General features: G+C 40.6%; 1 protein-coding gene across 2 annotated transcripts in view; it reads right to left on the bottom strand.

The window, feature by feature from the left end:
- Window positions 1-11,948: 11,948 nt before the first annotated feature.
- Window positions 11,949-20,983, bottom strand: part of PAX3 (paired box 3) — a 94,018-nt gene continuing 84,983 nt past the window's right edge. Inside the window, exons 8-10 of one of the 2 annotated variants that reach the window (XM_060015512.1) lie at window positions 12,698-12,944; window positions 12,173-12,203; window positions 11,949-12,015 (exon numbers count right to left, since the gene is read on the bottom strand). In XM_060015512.1, the coding sequence (XP_059871495.1) occupies window positions 11,949-12,015; window positions 12,173-12,203; window positions 12,698-12,944 (345 nt within the window). Of the gene's footprint in view, window positions 12,016-12,168; window positions 12,204-12,697; window positions 12,945-20,983 lie in introns of those variants that run through there. The other variant, XM_060015514.1, reaches the window with a different exon arrangement.

Below are 20,983 nucleotides of genomic sequence, written 5' to 3'. Positions count from 1 at the left end.
CTCACCTGCATCTCATTTAACTTTCCAGTAGGTAATGATTTACCATAACAGGATAGTTAACATTGTACCTATTTTCAGTTAGGACATAGGAAGTCAGTAGAGAAAAATCCTGAGGTCATAACCTAATGCTAGACTTTCCCTCACTGACCCTTTTCTGCCTTGTTCTCTTTCTTTATAGCAGTTTATAAATTATATGAGATACATAATATTAAAAGGACTGAAGGGCCCAGTCACGACCACCCTTTCCATGGTTATTTCTGTGTGTACTCAAGGATCTTGATGATGGTGGCATTTTGCATGTTAATGTCCAAACCTCTATTTGCACTTGTGTGTCTTGGAAATTTAAGATCTTAAAATTAATAGATCGCAGTTTCCTTTCTGTTCTTAAAAATTCAGGTTTTAGACAATAGAATAGAGAAAAAATGAGAGAATCTCCACGGCATCTATCCATTGGAGTGCTCACTAACTGTTAACCTACTATTATAGTAAGATTCAGTACGAATAATCCCTTCAGTTCAAGCTCAGTGACTTGGAACACTCACCCACAAATTTTTATTGAAAGGCCATTAGGTTACAGGAAAATTACCCCATTTATTTCTCATGACAGTGCCGTAAGGGATGTGTTAATATCTCCATTTCATAGCTGAGAAAACCAAGACTTATGAGGCTTGGATGAGTTGCCTATTCAGCTAATCAGGGGGATTTAGGATTACAAACCAGATCTTTCCGAAGCCAAGCCAGGTTGGTTCTTATTACACTACACCACAGCAGCTTCATCGAAGTGTGCTCTTAGCATTGCTGTCAAAGGAGGAGATTGGAAACACCCTGCCATCAAAAAGGAAGTGGTTATGTAAAGTATGGTACATACAGCCATATGTATTAGTGGTACATATGGCCACTAATGCAGGAGAGCTATATGATATATAGACAAAGGTTTTTTTAAAATATATTATGTAGAAATAATCCAACAACCAAGCATAAAAGACAGAAGAGTGTTATTGAATATTCTTATTTGAGTACCAAAAAAGGGATGTATGCACACATCCATATACACACCACATGTATTTTCATATGAAGAGAAAATTTTGAGCATGATATACCAGAGCATGTTAGTAGTGGAGAGGCTGGAGAGAAGGACTGGGAATCTAGGTTAAGAAACAGAATTACTTTTCATCATTTACCAAGTGTGCTATTAACCCACATAGTCATCACAAGAGCTCTAGTCAGAATAATTCTAGATCTCTTTCTAAGCACAAGGTGGGAATGCATATCCTCCACCTTTTTGGACGTTAGGCTGTGTGGCTTGCTTTGGTCAGTAAAATGTGAACAGATATAAAATGTGTCTTGCCTGGGCAGAAGTTGTAAGAGCCAATGTTCAACTCATCTATTCCCTTCTGCTGTCCCAGCCTTGCTGAAAGCATGTGCAAAGATAAAACCTCCGTCAGCCAGGGTTCCTGAGTGACCACGATGAGCAGAGCTCATTGGACATGTAGAGAAAGTTAGAAGTAAATCTTCATCGTCTTAAGCCACTAAGATTGGAGGCTGTTTGTTATGGCAGTGTTGTCCTGGCTGACACGATATCAAAAGAAGTGCTGATGTAAAGAAAAACATAAACCTCGTAATTACGATAGAACTTTTTAGTATTTTTAGACGTTTAAGAGGGAAAAAAAAGATGTGTTTTAAAATATAAGTCAGTTCATTCATTAAATTAGGCAAATATTTATTGAGGACCAAATATATCCCAGGCCATTATAGGCGCAGGAGAAGTACCATTAAGTAGGACAGACAAGATCCCTACTGTCACAATTAACACACGTAAGTGAGCAAGAAAGTATCAGGTAATGACGTGCCCTCTGATGAAAATAAGCTGCATAACGTTATTGAGAGGGAACGGGTGACTAGTTCGAGAGGTCGGAGAGGCCTCTGGGAAGAAATCACGTCAGCTGATGGCTGCCATTGTGATGATAGTTCTAAAACCACAAGGAAGTTTTCTTTTAAACGTCTTTGTAGTCTCCACATTTTTTCTACATTTCATTTCAAATCAGAATAACACCATAAAATAAATAAATAACAGTGAATAAAAGGATGGGGTGATAGAGCCTTCAGTTAGAAAACCCAGGAAGTCCAGCCTTCCTTGGGAAAGTGAAGGACCATATTCAGTTACACCTGCAGATGGAACTGATAGAGTCCTAAGTGGATGCAGAAGCCAATGTTGGCACCTCTGTAAGTGGAGGAGGCCACCAACTGAAAATTTATCCCATAAAACATCAATCAAGATAGCAGTAAATCAAGGATGAAATGTGTATACACGTAAAAACAATTGAAAACATATCTGCCTAATTATATAGACAAAGATATCAAGATGAGTGCTGAAAGGGGATGAAAACCTAGGAGATGCAGAATCCCTGCTCCGATGGTACCCAACTCCAGGGCTAGTAACATGGCCTCAGGGACAAATGCCACCAATTACAAAAACATTAAAGAGTTAATAAAGCCCGTGAAGTGTTTCCAAAGAAAGGAGGATCTGAAAGAAGGAAGCCACAATTCTGCTTTTATCAGCAATTACGCCTTCATATTTTTGTATCAAGCTAACTTTATTAAATCATTCTGCAAAGGTCAAGTGGGATGTGTCTTTCCTGAACTATTTTCATATTTCATGACACAGACTGAGTAACTGGATAATATACACTGTATTTCCAAAGACTGAAAGACATTTATGCCCAAGTGCTGATTTCCTGTGGCGTGAGATTGGTCACTTAGACAATGGGGATTTATATGATGCTGTGTGTGTGTAGTAACTCAGCCAATTCCTTTTTTGTGCGTGAAAATCTTCCAGTTACCAGCTGTCAGAAATACAATTTAATTGCTTATCATTAGAATAATGAATTAATTCCAATTCATCTCTTCAGCAATAGGGCATCATATCCTCAGGTTGCCATAGTCAACACGTTTTCTTAAATGTAATAAATTACTTACAAGGCATAAGATCCATTTAGCTGCTAGGATAATAATTTATGAGATACCAAAGTTACCTCCCTCAAGATGTCTTCTTTTCCCTAATATTGGGGAAATGCTTATCAGTCCAAAAGAGGACCCCAATATTTAAATTTTTTTTTTTTTTTTTTTTGCGGTACGCAGGCCTCTCACCATTGTGGCCTCTCCCGTTGCGGAGCACAGGTTCCGGACGCACAGGCTCAGCGGCCATGGCTCACGGGCCCAGCCGCTCCGCAGCATGTGGGATCTTCCCGGACCGGGGCACGAACCCGTGTCCCCTGCATCGGCAGGCGGACTCTCAACCACTGCGCCACCAGGGAAGCCCGATATTTAAATCTTTACAATCATTTTGAAAGTGACAATGAAACAACAGTGCACTATATTTATATAGTATCCTTTGTCCAAAATTTTTTAAACTTTTCACGAATAGCTCGTCTTTCTTTTAGCACCGCTAACAAGTAGACATTGTCTGCTGTGTTATCCTCGGTGCAAAGAGGCTAAGAAAACCAAACTATTAACCATGGTTATGTTTGGGTCGTGTCTCTTTAGATGAATTTTTGTTTGTTTGTTTTAATCTTTCTAGTTTTCTATGGTTTCTAATTTTTCTTTAATGGACCTTTCGTATTTTTACAATGAAAACAGAATTTTTAATGTTGTGAAGTAAATACTAACAGACATCACTACCCTTATAATAGACCCCATAGGGCAAGGATTAACATCTCTTCTCTGTCTTACTTTCACCAACCCATTGACCTCTATGCAGCACACACGTCTTCATTAAGAAGTAGAGATCAGGGTTTCCCTGGTGGCGCAGCGGTTAAGAATCCACCTGCCAATGCAGGGGACACGGGTTCGAGCCCTTGTCCGGGAAGATCCCACATGCCGCGCAGCAACTAACCCATTACATGCACCACAGCTACTGAGCCTGCGTTCTAGAGCCCGCAAGCCACAGCTGTTGAGCCCGTGCACCACAACTACTGAAGCCCGCGCGCCTAGAGCCTGTGCTGCGCAACAAGAGAAGACACCGCAATGAGAAGCCTGTGCACCGCAACGAAGAGTAGCCCCCGCTCGCGGCAACTAGACAAAGCCCGCGCGCAACAATGAAGACCCAGCACAGCCAAAAATAAATAAATAATATTTTTTTAATTAAAAAAAAAAAAAAAAGAAGGAGAGTATCAGGTCCTTTATCTACTCCCAGTGGGGAGGGAAAGAAAAATGAATGTTTCTTGAAGTTCACAATATGCACCAAACCTGTGTTAAGACACATAAAATTAACTCAGTTAATCTCACCACCCTATGAATTATTACTCACTTAATTTTGAAAATGGCAGCTCAGAGAAAGCACTGCCTGGAGAGCATAAGTAAATAATCATAGGAGATTGAATGAGGATCCACATCTGAGTGATTCCACAGCCATCCTCCCTCCAGGAAGACACACGCAGGTCAAGTCTCATCATGTTACTGCCCAGGATTTCCACTCCTGTCTCCCTCCAACACAACCTTCACGGAGGAAGGAAATTAGATAATGTCCCTCCTCTGCTTGAAAGTCCTCAGTCACTTCCCCTTGCATAGAGAATCAAATCCAAGCTCCTTACTGTGGCCTACAGGGGGCCGGGCATGACCCAGCCCAGGCCAGCCTCATCTTATGCCACAGTCCGCCTCTGCAAAACAGATGCAAGGACGTAATGTCAGTACCTCAAACAAGCAAAGCTCTTTCTCAGATCCAGGCCATCACACATTCTATTCCTTCTGCTTAGAAAACTTCTCTGTTCACTTCCCAAGACTCATTTTTTCTCATTCCCTGTCAGACCTTCCTTAAAGACTCAATCTAGGTAGGTCCCATGAATCTCTCTTTGCATCTCATTCTGTTCCTTTCCAACATTCAGCACTATTTCTAATTATACGTTTGCTTCTTTACTCATGTAGATCTATCTTCCCTACATGAGCTTCCAAAGTCAGGAACCAAGTCTATTTGTTGAACAAAACATCAAAGACACTAAAACAATTTCTGGCTAGCAGAAGATTCTCAAAAAGGTGTTTACCAAATAAATGAATAAAAGGGTTGGAACTCAGTTCTCAATGACTCCCAATTCACATTCTAATTGTTAACATAATATTGAGTATCTGCCTCACTCTCATCTTCAGGAGGGTGATGGAACACAGTTCTTCCTTCCCTCCCCATCTACACCCTGGATTTCACTGGTTTCAACTGATCCGAGGACATGACTGCAAGAAAACTGAACGAAGTTGGGCCTCTTTCAGCAAAGAAGACATATAGGAATCACCATTTAGGTAGTCAAACACTAGACCACCTCCTGCCCTGGACCATGAGGTTAAAAGCCCCCGGACTTGTGCCTGCAAAAATCTACTCACACTTTCTCCCCCTACAAATACACATTCCTATAAAATCCAAACCAAAAAGAACTAGAAATGGTCCTCTCCAAAAAGTTCCTGATATCCCCAGTAACTGCTCCCCCAGTGCCGTCATACGCTGTTAGGAATCAGTCTCGCAGTGAGACATTCCTCTGTGTGTCAGCACAGGGGGTGGGGTGTTGGAGACCACTGCCTCAGACTGACCCTTACTGTACTTCCTTTGCGTCTTAGAAACGTACCTGTTTCCATGACAAAAGTTGCCTTGATAAACAAGCCATCATCAGTAAGGATTCTTTGGAGCAGAGGTCAGGTTATTATTTTGTTTGTGACTTCAATCCCATTATTTTGGGAACTCTCCGGGGTAAGAGAGAATCATTTAAAAACTATGACTATGTATGGCAAAGAAAAAAAGAAACTATGAATACATCTGCTCAATAAATTATATTCACATAGAAGAGCTATTTTTTGACTTCTCCATTCATGGTCATTAAAAATAATTCCTCCATTAGTTTAGTAACTGGGATAGGTTAATGTGCGAGTTTAAAAGCCCAGGAGTACGTTTTACAGTCTGCACGTTATGACCAATGTGATTAAATCATAATATTAATCGCTAAAATTTGTTGATTGCCCACCTTTACCCAGGCATATGCAAGATAACATTTAACCCTCAAGAGAGTCCAATAAGGAAACCATCACCATTTTTCTTTCTTTACAGTATCTCAAACTAGTTTAGAGAAATAGATGACTTATCAGGTAGTACAAATTTTTAAACTGCCCATGGAGAATTTAAAACCTAGGTCTAGAGTCCTTAAAATCTATAGCATTAGGCTACACTGCCTTCAGAAAATTACTTTCAGAGCAATATATCATTCTTAAGGATGTGACGATGTAAAGTCGTGGGAAGAGGGTTGTCTCAGAAGAATGTCCCCTACCCTTTGTAACTCTGTCAAGTCCAGGAGCTTGGGGTCCATTTTCAACATCTCTCTTGAATCCCTAGGCAGAGATGATGTCATCTCTTCTCTGGTGTGCAGTGAATCCTACCTCGGTTCTTGTCCCCAGCACCAAACTGCAGCTCTCCAAAATGATCTTTCCAACAGTGTGTGTCAGGTTGTGTTTCTCCCTCCTTTAAAACCTTAGTCTAGCAGCCTCATAGGTGCTTAGGAGGAAACTCTTACAATGGCCTTCAAGGTCCTGCAAGACTCAGCCCCTTCCATCCCCTCCAGTAGCCTTTCCACCACTCACACCTAGCTGGTGACGCTGCAATCCCCCCAAAAGAATCAATCCAGTCTCCAGTCCACTCAATCCCTTTGCGTGAGCCACGAAGCACAGCTACAAGAAGTCTTCCTGCCCTCTCCCGGGTGCTCAAGGCTGCTCCACAGCCTCTCCGTGTCCCAAGACAGATCCCTCACTGCTCCCCTGAGGCCATTTTAAATGCTTGTCCCCTTCCGTTGCGCTCAGCTCCAGAGAAAACAGAGGCAGCAGAGGTGGCCTCGTGCAACTTCATGGCCTCCTCACCCACCTGCCAATATGTATGTCTGTGTTCTTCCTTACTTCCCTTACTAACACAGAAAATGTTTTAAAAGCTGCTCATTTTCCTGGATAAAGCCAGTCCCTCCAAATACTTGCTTCATCTTATTCCCTTCCAACTACAATTCACACATCCTTCAGGTTGAGTTCCTTCTTCAGAAGAGCACGTTAGGACAGTTTGAGTCACTCTTCACTCATTTACTTATTCAACAGGCAGGCACTGAGTACTCATTTTGGGTCACACGTGGGACTAGATACTTGGGTTGCAATGGTCAGCAATACCAAAGAGTAGGTCTATGAAAAAGACAGAACTAACGTATATCACTGGCATTTGGCAACAACCCTAAATTGCGTCCTTTATTCCTATAGTCTCACGTATCATCTAACACTGATTCCAAATCCACAAGTCCTTGTCCAGGGCTGAGGCTCGTCTCTGGATCTCTTTGCATAAATACTGCCACTTGTCACTTGTTCTCCTTCTTGATGTTTGACACCAGCTCTCCTTACCCATAAGTGATTAAACACCAAAACATCATTTACTCAGAAAGGTTGAGGCCCTACTCTTCACCCCCCAAAATAGATTTCCTTCTATAGAGATCTCGGTTCTGGTTCCATGTGGCAATTACGTAGTTTGAGGAGGGATTCTTCCATGGCAGGTCCACACAAAGGGCATTAATTAATCCATCCCTCCCCCATTTAAGTCTCTTTCTAAACTCACAACCATAAGCCAGTGACCTGGTCCATTACACTGGTTCCATTTGCCAGTGCTAATGAAGATCCCTCCTAACATGGAACGGTTCCCCAAGTATCCAATGTGTGTGAAAACGCATTTCCAAACTGGGCTAGTTAAAATCCTAAATCAATATGTTTGTTTCCATCACAGATGTAAAATATACCTATTTCTAGGAAAATTGCTGTCAAGGTATGACTCAGCAGCTGACATTCGTACATCCACTATTTAATAATTTTAAGTTCTCATTTTCAGTTTTTACATTTAAAGTTTTCAAATTAAATTCTATACGTACACGAACAAAAGGGAACCCCTTCACACACAATCAGGTTTGAACACAGTTGAATGCCAAAGAGTTCAAAGTCCTGAGGGCTGCCTGTTCCAGGGGATTAGAGTAGGGACCCCGACTAGGGTTAGGACTGGGGAAGTCAGATCCCCACTCCCCTGGAGATGGACTAGATACCCAAAAGAAAGTCAGGCGAAAAAATGATCTACAGAGAGTTTCAATGTAAGAAATATGATCAGAGCAACAGATCTCAGAGACAGGTAGAAATAAGAGAAGGGTATAAAGAAGTATATCAAAAAGAGGTATGAGCCACACATGGCAAGTTCTGAGATCAGGAGGGGAGGGAAAGTGATATGTAAGATCAGTTTCTACTGAGTAATCCCACATCCTGGTAGCATTTCTCTCATGTGTTGAGAGTGAATGATTTTTCTTTTAAATGCCTGCTTTCAACTTGAGTTTGGCGTGAGGACAGGTTGACATAATGAAGTGAGTACCACAAAGAGGATTTGCAGAGGTAAAGTAATGAGCTCCACCGTCAGGCTGAACAGAAGTCAAAGCCTGCTTCTGCTATTTCTGACAGGGTGTGACCTTGCCCAAACTAATGAACAACTCTGGACCTCAGTCTATTTAGCTGTAAATTGGGGCTAATAATGTCCAGCTCACAGGATTTTGTGAAGATTAAGCAAGATAACAAGAGTAAAAACTCAGTACGGATTACCTTCCTTTCCTCTTCTTATTTTTGGAATAGATGATTGTCAGAAAAGGGGCAACATATTTGACTAGAAGGATGAGTGTATTGCTAAAAAGACCTTAAGGCATTGAAAGAATTTGGACATTTTTATCTACTGCACTTCGAGTCCTTGGAGTTTTTAAAAGATGAGCTTGGGGCTTCCCTGGTGGCACAGTGGTTGAGAGTCCGCCTGCCGATGCAGGGGACGCGGGTTCGTGCCCCGGTCCAGGAAGATCCCACATGCCGCAAAGTGGCTGGGCCCGTGAGCCGTGGCCGCTGAGCCTGTGCGTCCGGAGCCTGTGCTCCGCAACGGGAGAGGCTACAACAGTGAGAGGCCCGCGTACCGCAAAAAAAAAAAAAAAAAAAAAAAAAAAGATGAGCTCAGGTGCTTTAGATCAGTGCTGAACAATAGAACTTTCCATGATGATGGGAATGTTCTCTATCACTGCCCAATATGGTAGCTTCTGGCCACATGTGACCTTTGCACACTGGGGATGTGGCTAGTGCAACTAGGATCTGACTTTTAAATTTTATTTACTTTCAATAACTTATTTAAGTAGCCATACATGACTAGTTGCTACAAATTAGATGGAACTCCTTTATTATAAGGTTCTCTCATACCAGTCTGGGAAAGCAGAGAGAGTTTAAGCTCACAGGCTCTGAAATTGGACCCCCTGGGTTCAAATCCCAGCTCTGCCGTTGGGTGACCTCTCGTAAAAGAAGTATGCTAACGACATCACCTGCCTCATAGAAGATGTTGGGAGGAATAAACGAGGTAATACAAGTAAGACCTTCAAAGAGTATCACAATCATTTCCCCAATCAAGTGTCCTCTTGCTTTACTGTAGCCATGTATGTGCTTCTCTGTCTTACCCACGACATTAGAATCACCGCTGTAACACCAGGGCCAAGCCCCATGCCTGGCACATTTAGACTCAGTACTACTAAACTCAGTACTATGTCTAGTCTCATTAAGTAAGTGTTGAAGGAACACAGGGAGGGAAAAGAAGAGGAAAGGGAGGAGAGAGGATGGGAGAAAAGGAGGAAGGGAGAGGCGGAAGGAGAATGAATAAAATAGGCAGTAATGCCTTTTCATGAAGCGTAAAGAAAGCTTCTAAAACAAAATAACAAAATATGAGAGCTTTCAATAAAAACCTCAGTGGGTATGACTGTCGGCGCTGAAGATGGAAGTGAGTACTCTGAGGGAAAACACGCTTCCCAGGGACAGTGAAGAGAGCTGACAGCTCTGAGAGAACCGGGAGAGAGGAAGGTGGGCTTGAGGGGTTTTTCTAGATTCCACATCTATGAAAACACAAGCTTCAATCCTTAAATGTACGTTCAACCAAGCTTCTTCATGAGAACACAAGTGTGGGTTGTGTAACCTTATTCAACCATGGGACAGTCTAATCTAAAAGGCCAATAAAAATTAATTTTAAAAATATGTATATATAGTTGTGAGGCAAATTTTGTTATATTAATATTACTGAGTTATGCAGATGAACAAGGTGAACATGAGGTTGATTTGGTCATTGGAACATCCTGATAATTGGTGGATGAATTTTGAGATTGTCTTTCCTTCTTATTCCAGAATAACCTTTTGTGATAATGATAAAGTATATACCAATATTTGATGGAGAATTATTTCTAGGTAAAGAAATAAAAGAAATTTAATATTTAAAAAAATAAGTTAAAAAAACAGGGCTTCCCTGGTGGTGCAGTGGTTGAGAGTCCGCCTGCCGATGCAGGGGACGCAGGTTCGTGCCCCGGTCCGGGAAGATCCCACGTGCCGCGGAGCGGCTGGGCCCGTGAGCCATGGCCGCTGAGCCTGCGCGTCCGGAGCCTGTGCTCCGCAACAGGAGAGGCCACAACAGTGAGAGGCCCGCATACCGCAAAAAATAAATTAGTTAAAAAAAAATAAATAAATAAAAGGCATTAGATTAGAAGTGAAGTATATGCTTTGTTGGTTCCCCATTTCCAAGTTTTTATTAATACTGCGTTCACCAGTTCCCCCAAAAAAGCAGTGTTGGGCAAGTTTTCATAACTGTTTATTCATTATAAATAGTAAATATTTACTGCACTTTTTACAGGAAAGACATTTTTACAACACATTGTTGTTGGCTGAGGCTGCAACACGAAGGTAACGCTTCTCTTGATCCACCACCCCTAAGACCAACGTAGGAACTAAACTCAGTACTATGTCTAGTCTCACTAACTCACTACGTCATAGTTCCTAACTCTAAAAGGAATGTACTTGTGCCTACCTCGTTCATGGTTCCAAGAATAGAAAGAAATAAATAACACTGCATTCCACCTTCCTGTTCCTCTTAACATCTCAAAAAACAAATTTATTGACATTCTAAAATGTCACCACACAAACGTATGTAAACCTCAGTTTCCTATCATCTTTCAATTTCAGGTATTATTGTATAATTTAAAAGTACATGACAGCCACATGGACATTTCTGGTGTTGCCCTGCCTTTCATAGAAAAGAGAAGAATGTAAACGAAGTCATTTTAAAAGCATTATTCTCAAACATGGTCTCTAATCAAAAGGAGCGAGCCGGGTATTGGTTGTCCAGCAAATGGCAAACATCACTGCATTCTACCACAATGAATCATGGGCTGCGAAAATAAAGCACCTGCAAAAATATAGTTCTGATTCTGTTTCTATGGCCCTGGCCAATGCCAAGGCATCCATGAGGTACACAGTATTGCACACTGATAAGCAGCTGTGGGAATGCACGTCACTTCTCCACCATGCCCTGCCCCCGCCCAGGTTGGCTTCCAAATGAAACTACATTGGGCAGATGTCACACACCTCTCCCACACTGAGAAAGAAAACAAGCTTTTCTTCTGGTTCCCCCATATCCTGTTAGCAAGACGTGTCCATCCAGGACATGTATTGACAACTGAATTACAGATGAGGATAAGATAACAAATAATTTATTTGGGAGGTCCTTTACATCTAGTCTTAACTTCCTAAAAATGGTGGCATTTATTTTTATATCCATTTCCAGTGTGTAAAAGTCAAGGATTCCTCCGTTCCTGCTTCATGGAGCGAGCAGTTTTAAGGTTGTAGAAGTGTCAGCATTGGACATCAAACTTGTTATACTTTATTCTCCGACTATATTTTCAGAACATTCTGCTTGCCCAAACCAGTCAAGATAAATCACACACACACACGCACACACGCACACGCACACGCACACAAATGGAATGTTTTAGCTCCTTGATCATCAGCACTAAAGAGTTGGGACATTTGATATGTAGCCATGTTAAATCATTGCCTTAAAATGTTGCATTTGTCTTTTATTTTTCCGGATCTTCCTTTTCTCCACTGCTTTTGTCCAACACGTTCAAAAGAATTTGAAACCAACTACTGGAGAAAGAAGATCAATCATTCTCCTTTGTCTCCTGTCGAGACTGCCCCCCAAGAGGGTGATTTTTTTTTTTTTCTGAGAAGATTCTTCACGTCTAGGCTGTGGAGACCGGAAACAGGGCCAGTTTAAGCTCCAAGTGGACAGTTCACTTATGCGATATCTGGCTTGAGATAATGAAAGGCACCTGTAAGGAAACACATGCAGCTTTTCAGGTCAGGCTGGGACAATTCACAGCAAGGGGCAAAATCAGCTACAGGCTGACAATGTCATATTTAATACCGAGGTATCAAAGGATCGAGACGAATATTTTTATTCCTAAGACAAGTTTGACAGAACTCTGTGTCCTTGGGATTATACCCCATATGATCCTTGAGCTGACCTCATTAAGAACATGTGTTTCTAATGCCAGAGGTTATTTCATTTTGGCCAACCCTTGTGTTTTACCTAGTGGCAATCAGCTTTCACGTCTCAGCAATTAATAACCGCAAGATGTTGCTGACATTGGTTAAGAAAATAATTATACTGGGAAGCCCTTGCTGGAAAAACCAGCTGGCTTTGCCACAAAATTGATACCAGGATGGAAGGCTTAATCATGCTGGCAGCTCCCCTTTCTCAACGAAGAGTTAAAGTGTTCCACCCTTACAGGAGTAATTACCCCCTAGAAAGTCCAAGGCTTACTTTGTCCATACTGCCCATATTGGTAGCCTGTGACAGGGTCCATACTGTAGCCCGTGGTGCTATAGGTGGGTGGACAATAAGATTGAGAGGTTGGCAGACTGTCCAAGCTCTTCATATGGTCTAGTCTCTGACTGCAGCTGGCCGACACCGTCGTGGTAGGTTCCAGGCCCCCAGTGAGAGGCGAGAGCGCATAGTCGGTCTGGGGCTGATGGGGTACCCCACCGTGGTTGGTCAGGAGTCCCATTACCTAAAATAAACAGGCAGATTAGGAAGAAGTGAGAATGCAGGGAGGACCAGACCCTAGCCTGTAGCTGAAAGGATAACTGAAAAGGGCCGTTTCACTTCTTTGGAAATCTGCTGTTAAAGACCTGTCCCGAAGACGGTGACCTCCATTCAAAGTGGCAGAGATATTCCATCATGCCCAGTGATAGCATCTGACTGCAGTTTCAGAAAGAAGGAGAGGGGGAAAGGGGAAGGAGGGTAGGGGAAGAAGGGAAAAGAAAAAGAAGGAAGGAGAGAGGGTGGGAGAGAGAGGACACCGTGCCCCTAGTGATAAAATCATACTGGAAATTCAAAGGAGGGACACAGGGACAGAAGGTTGGAAGGAGGAAGAAATTATATCTGTTCGTAGCGAATCATGTTTAACCATGTATTTACAGCTGGGAGTCTCACATGTCATTTTAAACAGGCATTTGCTTATATATTTTTTTAAGTTGAATCCAAATCAGATTCTTTTTGTGTATTTTGAGATCTCTATGTCTTTTTTCATAGAGTTCCCTCTCACGAAAACTCCACTCTCCGTTTTGGCCATCCTTCAGTAATTAGAAATTAGTACACCCTCCCTGATATTCCCTTGCGTTTTCCTCAGCCCTCTTACTGTGTAATTAGTACTTGGTCACCTACTTTGAATTACGAGAGCTCTGAGGGGAGTAATCTACCGAGTTTCATATCCTCAGCACCTAACAGAGGGCGGGCACATATTAGGTACTGAATGAATGAATGAATGAATGGTAAATGATTCTGCAAATAACTGCCCCTATTACCTAATCCTTTCATTTCTTCTCTAAACTAACATTTTCATAAGAAGCACTTAAAAAAAATGCCTGAAGAGCAAACATGTTATAAAAGTCTGCTCGGTTTCTTAAATAACCCTGGAGAGCAAGCGAACTTTTAAAAAAACAAAACTGTGATAACAGAACAACTTTCCGATTAGCACGGTGACAAGTTTCACAAACACAGGCTCGATGACCCTTACAACACCTCGTGATGGAAGCAAGTAGATAATTAATTTTGCATCTGGAAAACGGCCACCCAAGAGAGGAAGTGATTTTTCTCAACTTCATGCAAGTCAGTGGCAGGACTCAAAAAGCAATCGCAGAAGAAATCGACTGCTGAGTGAAGAGCTTCCAGAAAATATCACCTGCTTACAAAGTACTGCAATGCAGGGACCCACGACTGCACAGTATTTCCATCCTAGTCCTGTTGTATTTTAAGACGTTGGAAGCATATGGAGATTAAAGTGTACAAATAAGAGCGAGATGAGAGGGCAGTAATGAAACTCAACCCTGATTGTAGGTCTTGGGTTATCCACCAAGGTAATTCAGGCCACAGGATCCTGGATGGAGGGGTACCAGCAAGGCAGGAGGGAGGGATGAATCTCGCATTCCAGAAAGCTTCCTAAATTAGATTCCAAAACCAGTGAGGCCACAATCCCCTTTGGGAAGGGTTTGCATAACCCTCATAGCTAAACAAAATCTTCTTGAAATAAAGCTTTAAACGGATCCATCTTCAATTAGCCCCAAAAGACAAAAAAAAAAAAAAAGAAAAAGAGAAAACAAAACAGAATCTGTTCCACCTTCTATGGATTACCCTTTCTTCCTCCATTTTAACAAGCCATGATTCTCCTCACCATCCCACCCCGGCAAGTCTCTATTCTCCATTTCCTCGTCTCCCTTTCCCTTGAGCTCTTCTATGCGTGAGCAGATGGGAAGGCGGGCTGGTGTGGGGAAAGCAACACAGTCTTACCGAAATTTTTAAAGACATGCCAAGGGATCAAAATTTTCTTGAGCTTGAGATTTTTCAAAATCTCTAAAAATTACTTATATTCAAAAAAAAATTGTATGTTTCAGAGCCTACTTTTGTTTTATTGGGCATTAGGGGAAAGTGAGAGTCACAGAGTAAAGTAAGAATAAGAGTCACAGCTAACGGAGAATGAAAAGTCACCAGAACATGGGGCTCTCAGACACTGCTGATTACAGTAAGTTAATTACTTCATTTTCTCATTTAAAAAACCTGAACACAGCCCCAAATGCATTTATTTCCTGAATGTTCTTCCATCTATATATATTTTTTTCTTTTTTGCCTTTCTTTGAGTTCATGTAGATGATTTTGCAGTATATACTTGGAAAATTCATAAATGTCAATTGATATACTAATTTATTAAATATTTTCTTTCAGCCCAAATTACGAACGTCTATTAGAAGAGAAGTCTTTAAAGTAGAGGTTGTTCAGTGCCAAACACACTCCTTTCAAATCAGGAGTACCTCTCTGTGTACTGGTCTAATGGGCAAGAATGGACAAGGAAAATTAAAAGATTAAAAATGTGATATTTTTAATGAAAGGGGGATTATGGCACAGGGCACAAATAGTTTACTGTGTAAATAATCTGTGCTAAGTTTTTTTAAAAAGCACTTAGAAAAATCAACTTTGTAACTGTATAAATTCAAAGAAAAATAGGCAGTGGTACTGGATAAAAGGAAATATATTTTTAGTAGTGTCCTTCATGAAGATACTTACTTGAAATTCTGTTAATGGTATACCTCTTTAAGGAAGAAATGGAATACTCTATACACAGCCACAGTTGAAGAGTAATAGAAGAATTTTATTCAAAACATGCACACTCTCCCATGAGCTATATGTACATTTTTGTGATAAAATTTTTTTAATCCTCTGCCATATATTTCTTGTTTGCATAACTTTGAAGGCCGCAATAATTCTGAATATGGGAGGAAAAAAACATGAAGATCCTAAAAGAGAAGAGATGAGTCCTTCCTAGAAGCAAAATTCAGCTGATGATGTTCACGTAGCAACTTTTTGCAGCTGTTGAATTAGAAAATACCTTAGGACAGGAAGACCTTGAAATATATCTGTTGGAGGATGGAGAACATACAGTACCATCTGCCAAGGCTATATTCTAGGGCAAGAGAAAGACAGCTCCTTAAAGGTGCCAGGGCACAGTGTCCTAAAGACATCCCAGCTCATGGTCCAGTCAGGAGGGATGGCTGCTGTGTGAATGGAATAAGAGGGATGCTTGATAGATCTTCGTGTCACTGTTATGACTGTGACACACCGGAAGCTCGTGACAGCTCCTGCTTTAGCAACTGCCCTTAGCTCAGCAGCCCAATACCTGCGGAAGCTAATGTGAGAAAATAAAGAGGACCAGAGAGACCCGTTATCTTGCTTAGAGACAGATATTCTCCCACGAGTTTTTCTTTCCGCTGTGATGGTCACACATTGTAATCATGACTTCTTTCTCAAGAATTGGATGAGGATGGGAAAAGAAGCACTAATACTTCCCTACATTTGCTCTGAAATGGAAATTAATGAATAACGACAACGAACGCAATTTATTTCAATATTTCATACTGAGAAAACCTGAGAAATGTACATCGTTGTAACAGCTTCTTATTTAAAAATTAAAAAGGAAATCTGTGTTGGAAAAGAAAAATAACTATATCAATACAAAATGCATTACTCTCCCCTAACATAATTTAAAACCTCAAATCTCTATGGAAGGGTCCCATTACATTTGTATGTACATTTCTTTAAAAGCAATTTTGCTATTTAATGTGGTTCAAGAGAAGCTATGGAAATTTCTTTCTGCTGCACAAAGTTGGTAAACAGACTTCTTAGAACTCCCCCAATATGGTCATGGAATGTCTTCCAGTCATATTTTCTTTTTAAGAATGTTGTCAGGATCTCTTTCATATAAGCTTTTCCTACAGCAATTTGTAATTCAAAGCCTAAAATAAAATCTCCATTGGTTGCCAAGTGGGGGACTTTTCCTCATAAGCCATTAATAAGCTATTTCTATTACAGGGATGGCATTTTTGCCTGATTTTATTTTATTTTTTAATTTGAGGTAAGAGAAACACAATTGCCTGGTTTTCACAAACAATTTCACAGGAAAAGAAATAGACTCAGGGCTAATCAGTTCTGTCTACTGAACATCAATCACATTCTTATTAAATGTCAGATGAGTCCAGGAACTGCAATGAACAGGAAAAGTTTTCCTTTTATAAAGATCTCTGTTCTGTCTCCTTGGGAATGGAGGTGGGAGGAGGATTTTTTTATTTTTTATTTTTTTTTAACTTTTAGTTGAGTACAACTCTTAGGTGAGACATCTGGAAAAAAATCTATTAAGTATACCAGTAACTTGTTACCTCCGAAACACTTCCCAGACACCCTTTCTAAATTGTTTTATGGCTAACCTTTAAAAACAAATTCAAGCCTTAGAATCTTGAACTGGGACTTCTGCTGGTTCCTCAGTCATTCCCTTTATTAGAGACTTGGTTGAAGATCTTTTTAAGCTCATTCTCAAGTTTCAGAATTCCAAAGAAGTTGTTTATATCTTGATTGGAAGATTATATGGTTCAGGAAAAACTAACTCTTTACAATTGCTTCATGCCATATTTCTCTTGAATTAATTTTCCTATTGTAAGATTAAATATAAAAGATAAAAAACTATGAGTCAAGCTAAGATTTACATTGAAAACAATGTGTCTGGAAAATATCCGTCTTGGCTTAAGTGTTATCATGTTGCCATCAGTTGAAAGTGCTCAGAGCTTATCAGAAATCTAAAATGATTTAGCAAATTATGGTGTACGTCTAGGCGCTTCTTTTTTTCCTTAGCGGGAATCCTGGTTCATGTCTTTATTTACATTTTTGCTCTTAAGTAATCAGATGCTTTTCTGATTTAACATTTAATAATACACATTTAGTTGCATTTTAGAAAACCACTGTGAATTACAGCTTTGTATGACATAAAGGGTTTTTTTTTAATAGCTTCTGCACTTTTCTCAAAAGGCTAATGATGATAAACTTTTAAAATTTGGATATAATTTATTCCCACAACCAAACAAAAAATTCAAATGTTTATGCACGTGTTTTTTTGCCGATACGGGTACTACTGGAGTTATGTTCTGCTTAAATATCAGTGACTGTATCTTTGAGGCTGTAACTAACCCTAAACTTGAACAGCGGAGATTTCCCTGAAAATGTTGTCTTCAGATTCAAATGCCTTGGGAATTATCCTGCAGTTGATTAGCATCTAAATAATTAGATTTTTTGGCCCTGTCTGTTTGAAAGCTGTAAGAGGGAAGTTGCCTGAAGGCAGAAGTTTCTAGCAAGGTAAGGATGGTGACCTTCTCACCCACCCAGAGTTACGGGAAGGGCATGGCTGACCTTTACCTAACCAGACAGAAAACCAGTGCATGTAAAATGTCCAGCTAAATACACACTTATTTTTTACTTTAATCCTTAGCTAACATTTTAAAGTAGCTATGTTTCACACATGATGCAAAAGTATGCGTGTCAGACAAGTATGGTTCATATGGTGCGTATATTTCCAAGTTTCATTTGTAAAGATCACAGTGAGTACCTTCTCAGTTAAACTCTGTTATATGTGCTTTAATCTCCAGCTCTGTGACAAGTTACAGAATGAATTTTACTTTATTGATTCTTTAGAATACCTCTTTCTCAATAGACCTAAGCTGTCAAATGGGTAGCACTATTCTTTAGAGACTGATGACTAAAATATAAACCTAGGCAAAAAAATTAGCATAGAAATGGCTTGCAAGAGACACATATACACATACAGAGTTTACTTCTAGACAATGATGAACAATCATATCGTGTCCATCTATTATCAATAAAATAAAGCCCATTAAGAAAAAGCTCATTTCACCTAAATGAAAAAGTATGGTTCATACAGTTGGTATCTGACTATGTTAGACCCACCATGGGCTGTAATAAAATTCTCATATGTTTTAATTCATTTACGCATGCCTGCATTTAATATGCTTTGTGACCATGTCTACAATTAATATGATTTATGAGAAAAGAACATGTGTGATATTGGGGGGGTAGGGTGTAGCATACATATTTTTTCTTCTGTGAATGAAAAATATAGCAAAACGGCTCAAGGAAAATTGTTGGCTGTTAGCATATTAAGATGGACTGACAGAGCCCTGAGTAAACTTGGGGGAGTTAATGATATCCTCTTATCTGACCCTGACACATTTGCAGCATGTAATTTACAGAAGCTCTGTCCAGGGAATCTTGACAAATGCTCCTAACGATGTCAGGGCAATGTTCCATTCTAATGTAAAACAGATGTGGGTCAGATACCCTCATTCATCACTTAACACAGAGAGTCTCAAACTCTTTCTGAGAGGAATGACATTACCTGCTGTTAACTCTTCTCATTTCAGGAAACAACAGCAGCCTTCTATCTAGCACTCAAACCTATCACCATTTCAAAAACATGACTGTAGAAAATTAAGCATATATCTTGGTTTAATTTTATGACTACTTCTGGACACGTTTGCTAAATATTAATTGACCTCTTGAGACCTAGGATTCCAAATACAGAAAGGGAAAAGCTCTACACTTGGGCATCCCACGGTAATTCAGTGAGATGGTGCTTAAAACTTTACCTCTAATTGCCCATAAGCTAAGCCTGCATTCAAGAAAATGCAGGGCTGATTCACCTAATAACCATTCCTAAAAGCACACCTTGCTGAATCTTAACTGCCCAGTTCTGTCTGAGATTCACACAGAACTTTACAATAACCTAGGTGTCCACGTTACCTTTTCGAAAGAAGGACCTCCACACTGCCCCTCTGAAGCATAGGGGTGCTGGGCTACACTGTATCTTCACTCCCAAAAACTTCCCCTTCCACCCAATACTACAACTGTGTGTAGGGCAGACATTCCAGCCTACTGAGGGAGGAAAAAATTTGCCCCGCTCAACAGTGAAATTTCTTCTCTCTTCCAGATCATGTGTGATACAGGCAAATGTTTCTGTGGCTGCCCAAAGTCCATGTCATAAGACTCCATCTACTAAACGCCTGAAGATTACAGAAGAGAAACTTCCCTACACTTCTGTTCATGTGAAGGAAGATAAGTCCTTAGGACAAAGAGTCAACTGAAAAGATCAAGTGATACTGATTTCATGAGTAGATATCAGGAAAGTTGTTTCTATTAACTATGGGAAATCAGTGCACAGCCTTGCAAAAGTCTGAGAATGAACTTACCGTTCGGGAAGTGTTTTCTGCCCTGTTTCACAGGTTTTGTGTTAAGGCAGAATAAGCTTTCATTTAAGATGCATGGAAATGTGTAACAGCTCTATACATATGGGACAATATCTGAGAATACAGTCTTCTAAGGACCAGACGCTACTATTCCGGTAAGCTAAAGTCCTACCTACTTTAATTCCCCACCTTCCCGACTCCAGGGACACTGGACCAATAAAGATGTTGCAGTGCTTTTCTACCTGAAAACTTACTTGTGTTCTTGATCGTAAATTGGGCAGCGGCTATGTCTCCTATTCCCAGGCAGCTTGAAGTAGCTGGCAACATCCAGGACCCACAGTGAGGCCATATACATAGTTCTTTGACCTACAGAAATTAAATCTGCTCCTACAGATCTTGACAGAATAGAGTCTTTGTAATTTAGTGATAAAAGGAATACTCCCCAATCAGTTAAATCAAAATTACTTAGATTGCCCCTTACTTTCTAAAACCTTGCACCTGTTGTTTAGCTACCTTTCTCTTTTGCTGGTGAGAGAGAAGTATAGCGTTCATAAGATTCTCCTGCCTTTGAGGTATCTAGTATCATAAAAGCTAGACTGTAGATTTTTTAAAAATGAGTTCATGTCAATATTATATTTCAAGGGGCTTCCCTGGTGGTACACTGATTAAGAATCTGCCTGCCAGTGCAGGGGACATGGGTTTGAGCCCTGGTCCGGGGAGATCCCACATGCCGTGGAGCAACTAAGCCCGTGAGCCACAACTACTGAAGCCTGTGTGCCACAGTACTGAAGCCTGTGCGCCACACTGCTGAAGCCCGTGCACCTAGAGCCCGTGCTCTGCAACAAGAGAAGCCACTGCAGTGAGAAGCCCACACACCGCAACGAAGAGTAGCCCCCCGCTCACCACAACTAGAGAAAGCCCGTGTGCAGCAACGAAGACCCAAGGTAGCCAAAAATAAATAAATAAATAATTT

This window comes from Delphinus delphis, chromosome 7 (assembly GCF_949987515.2).
Source record: "Delphinus delphis chromosome 7, mDelDel1.2, whole genome shotgun sequence".
NCBI classification, from domain to species: domain Eukaryota; kingdom Metazoa; phylum Chordata; class Mammalia; order Artiodactyla; family Delphinidae; genus Delphinus; species Delphinus delphis.
The sequence above is the reverse complement of the archived record's forward strand: the minus strand, read 5'-3'. Positions and strand labels throughout refer to the sequence as shown.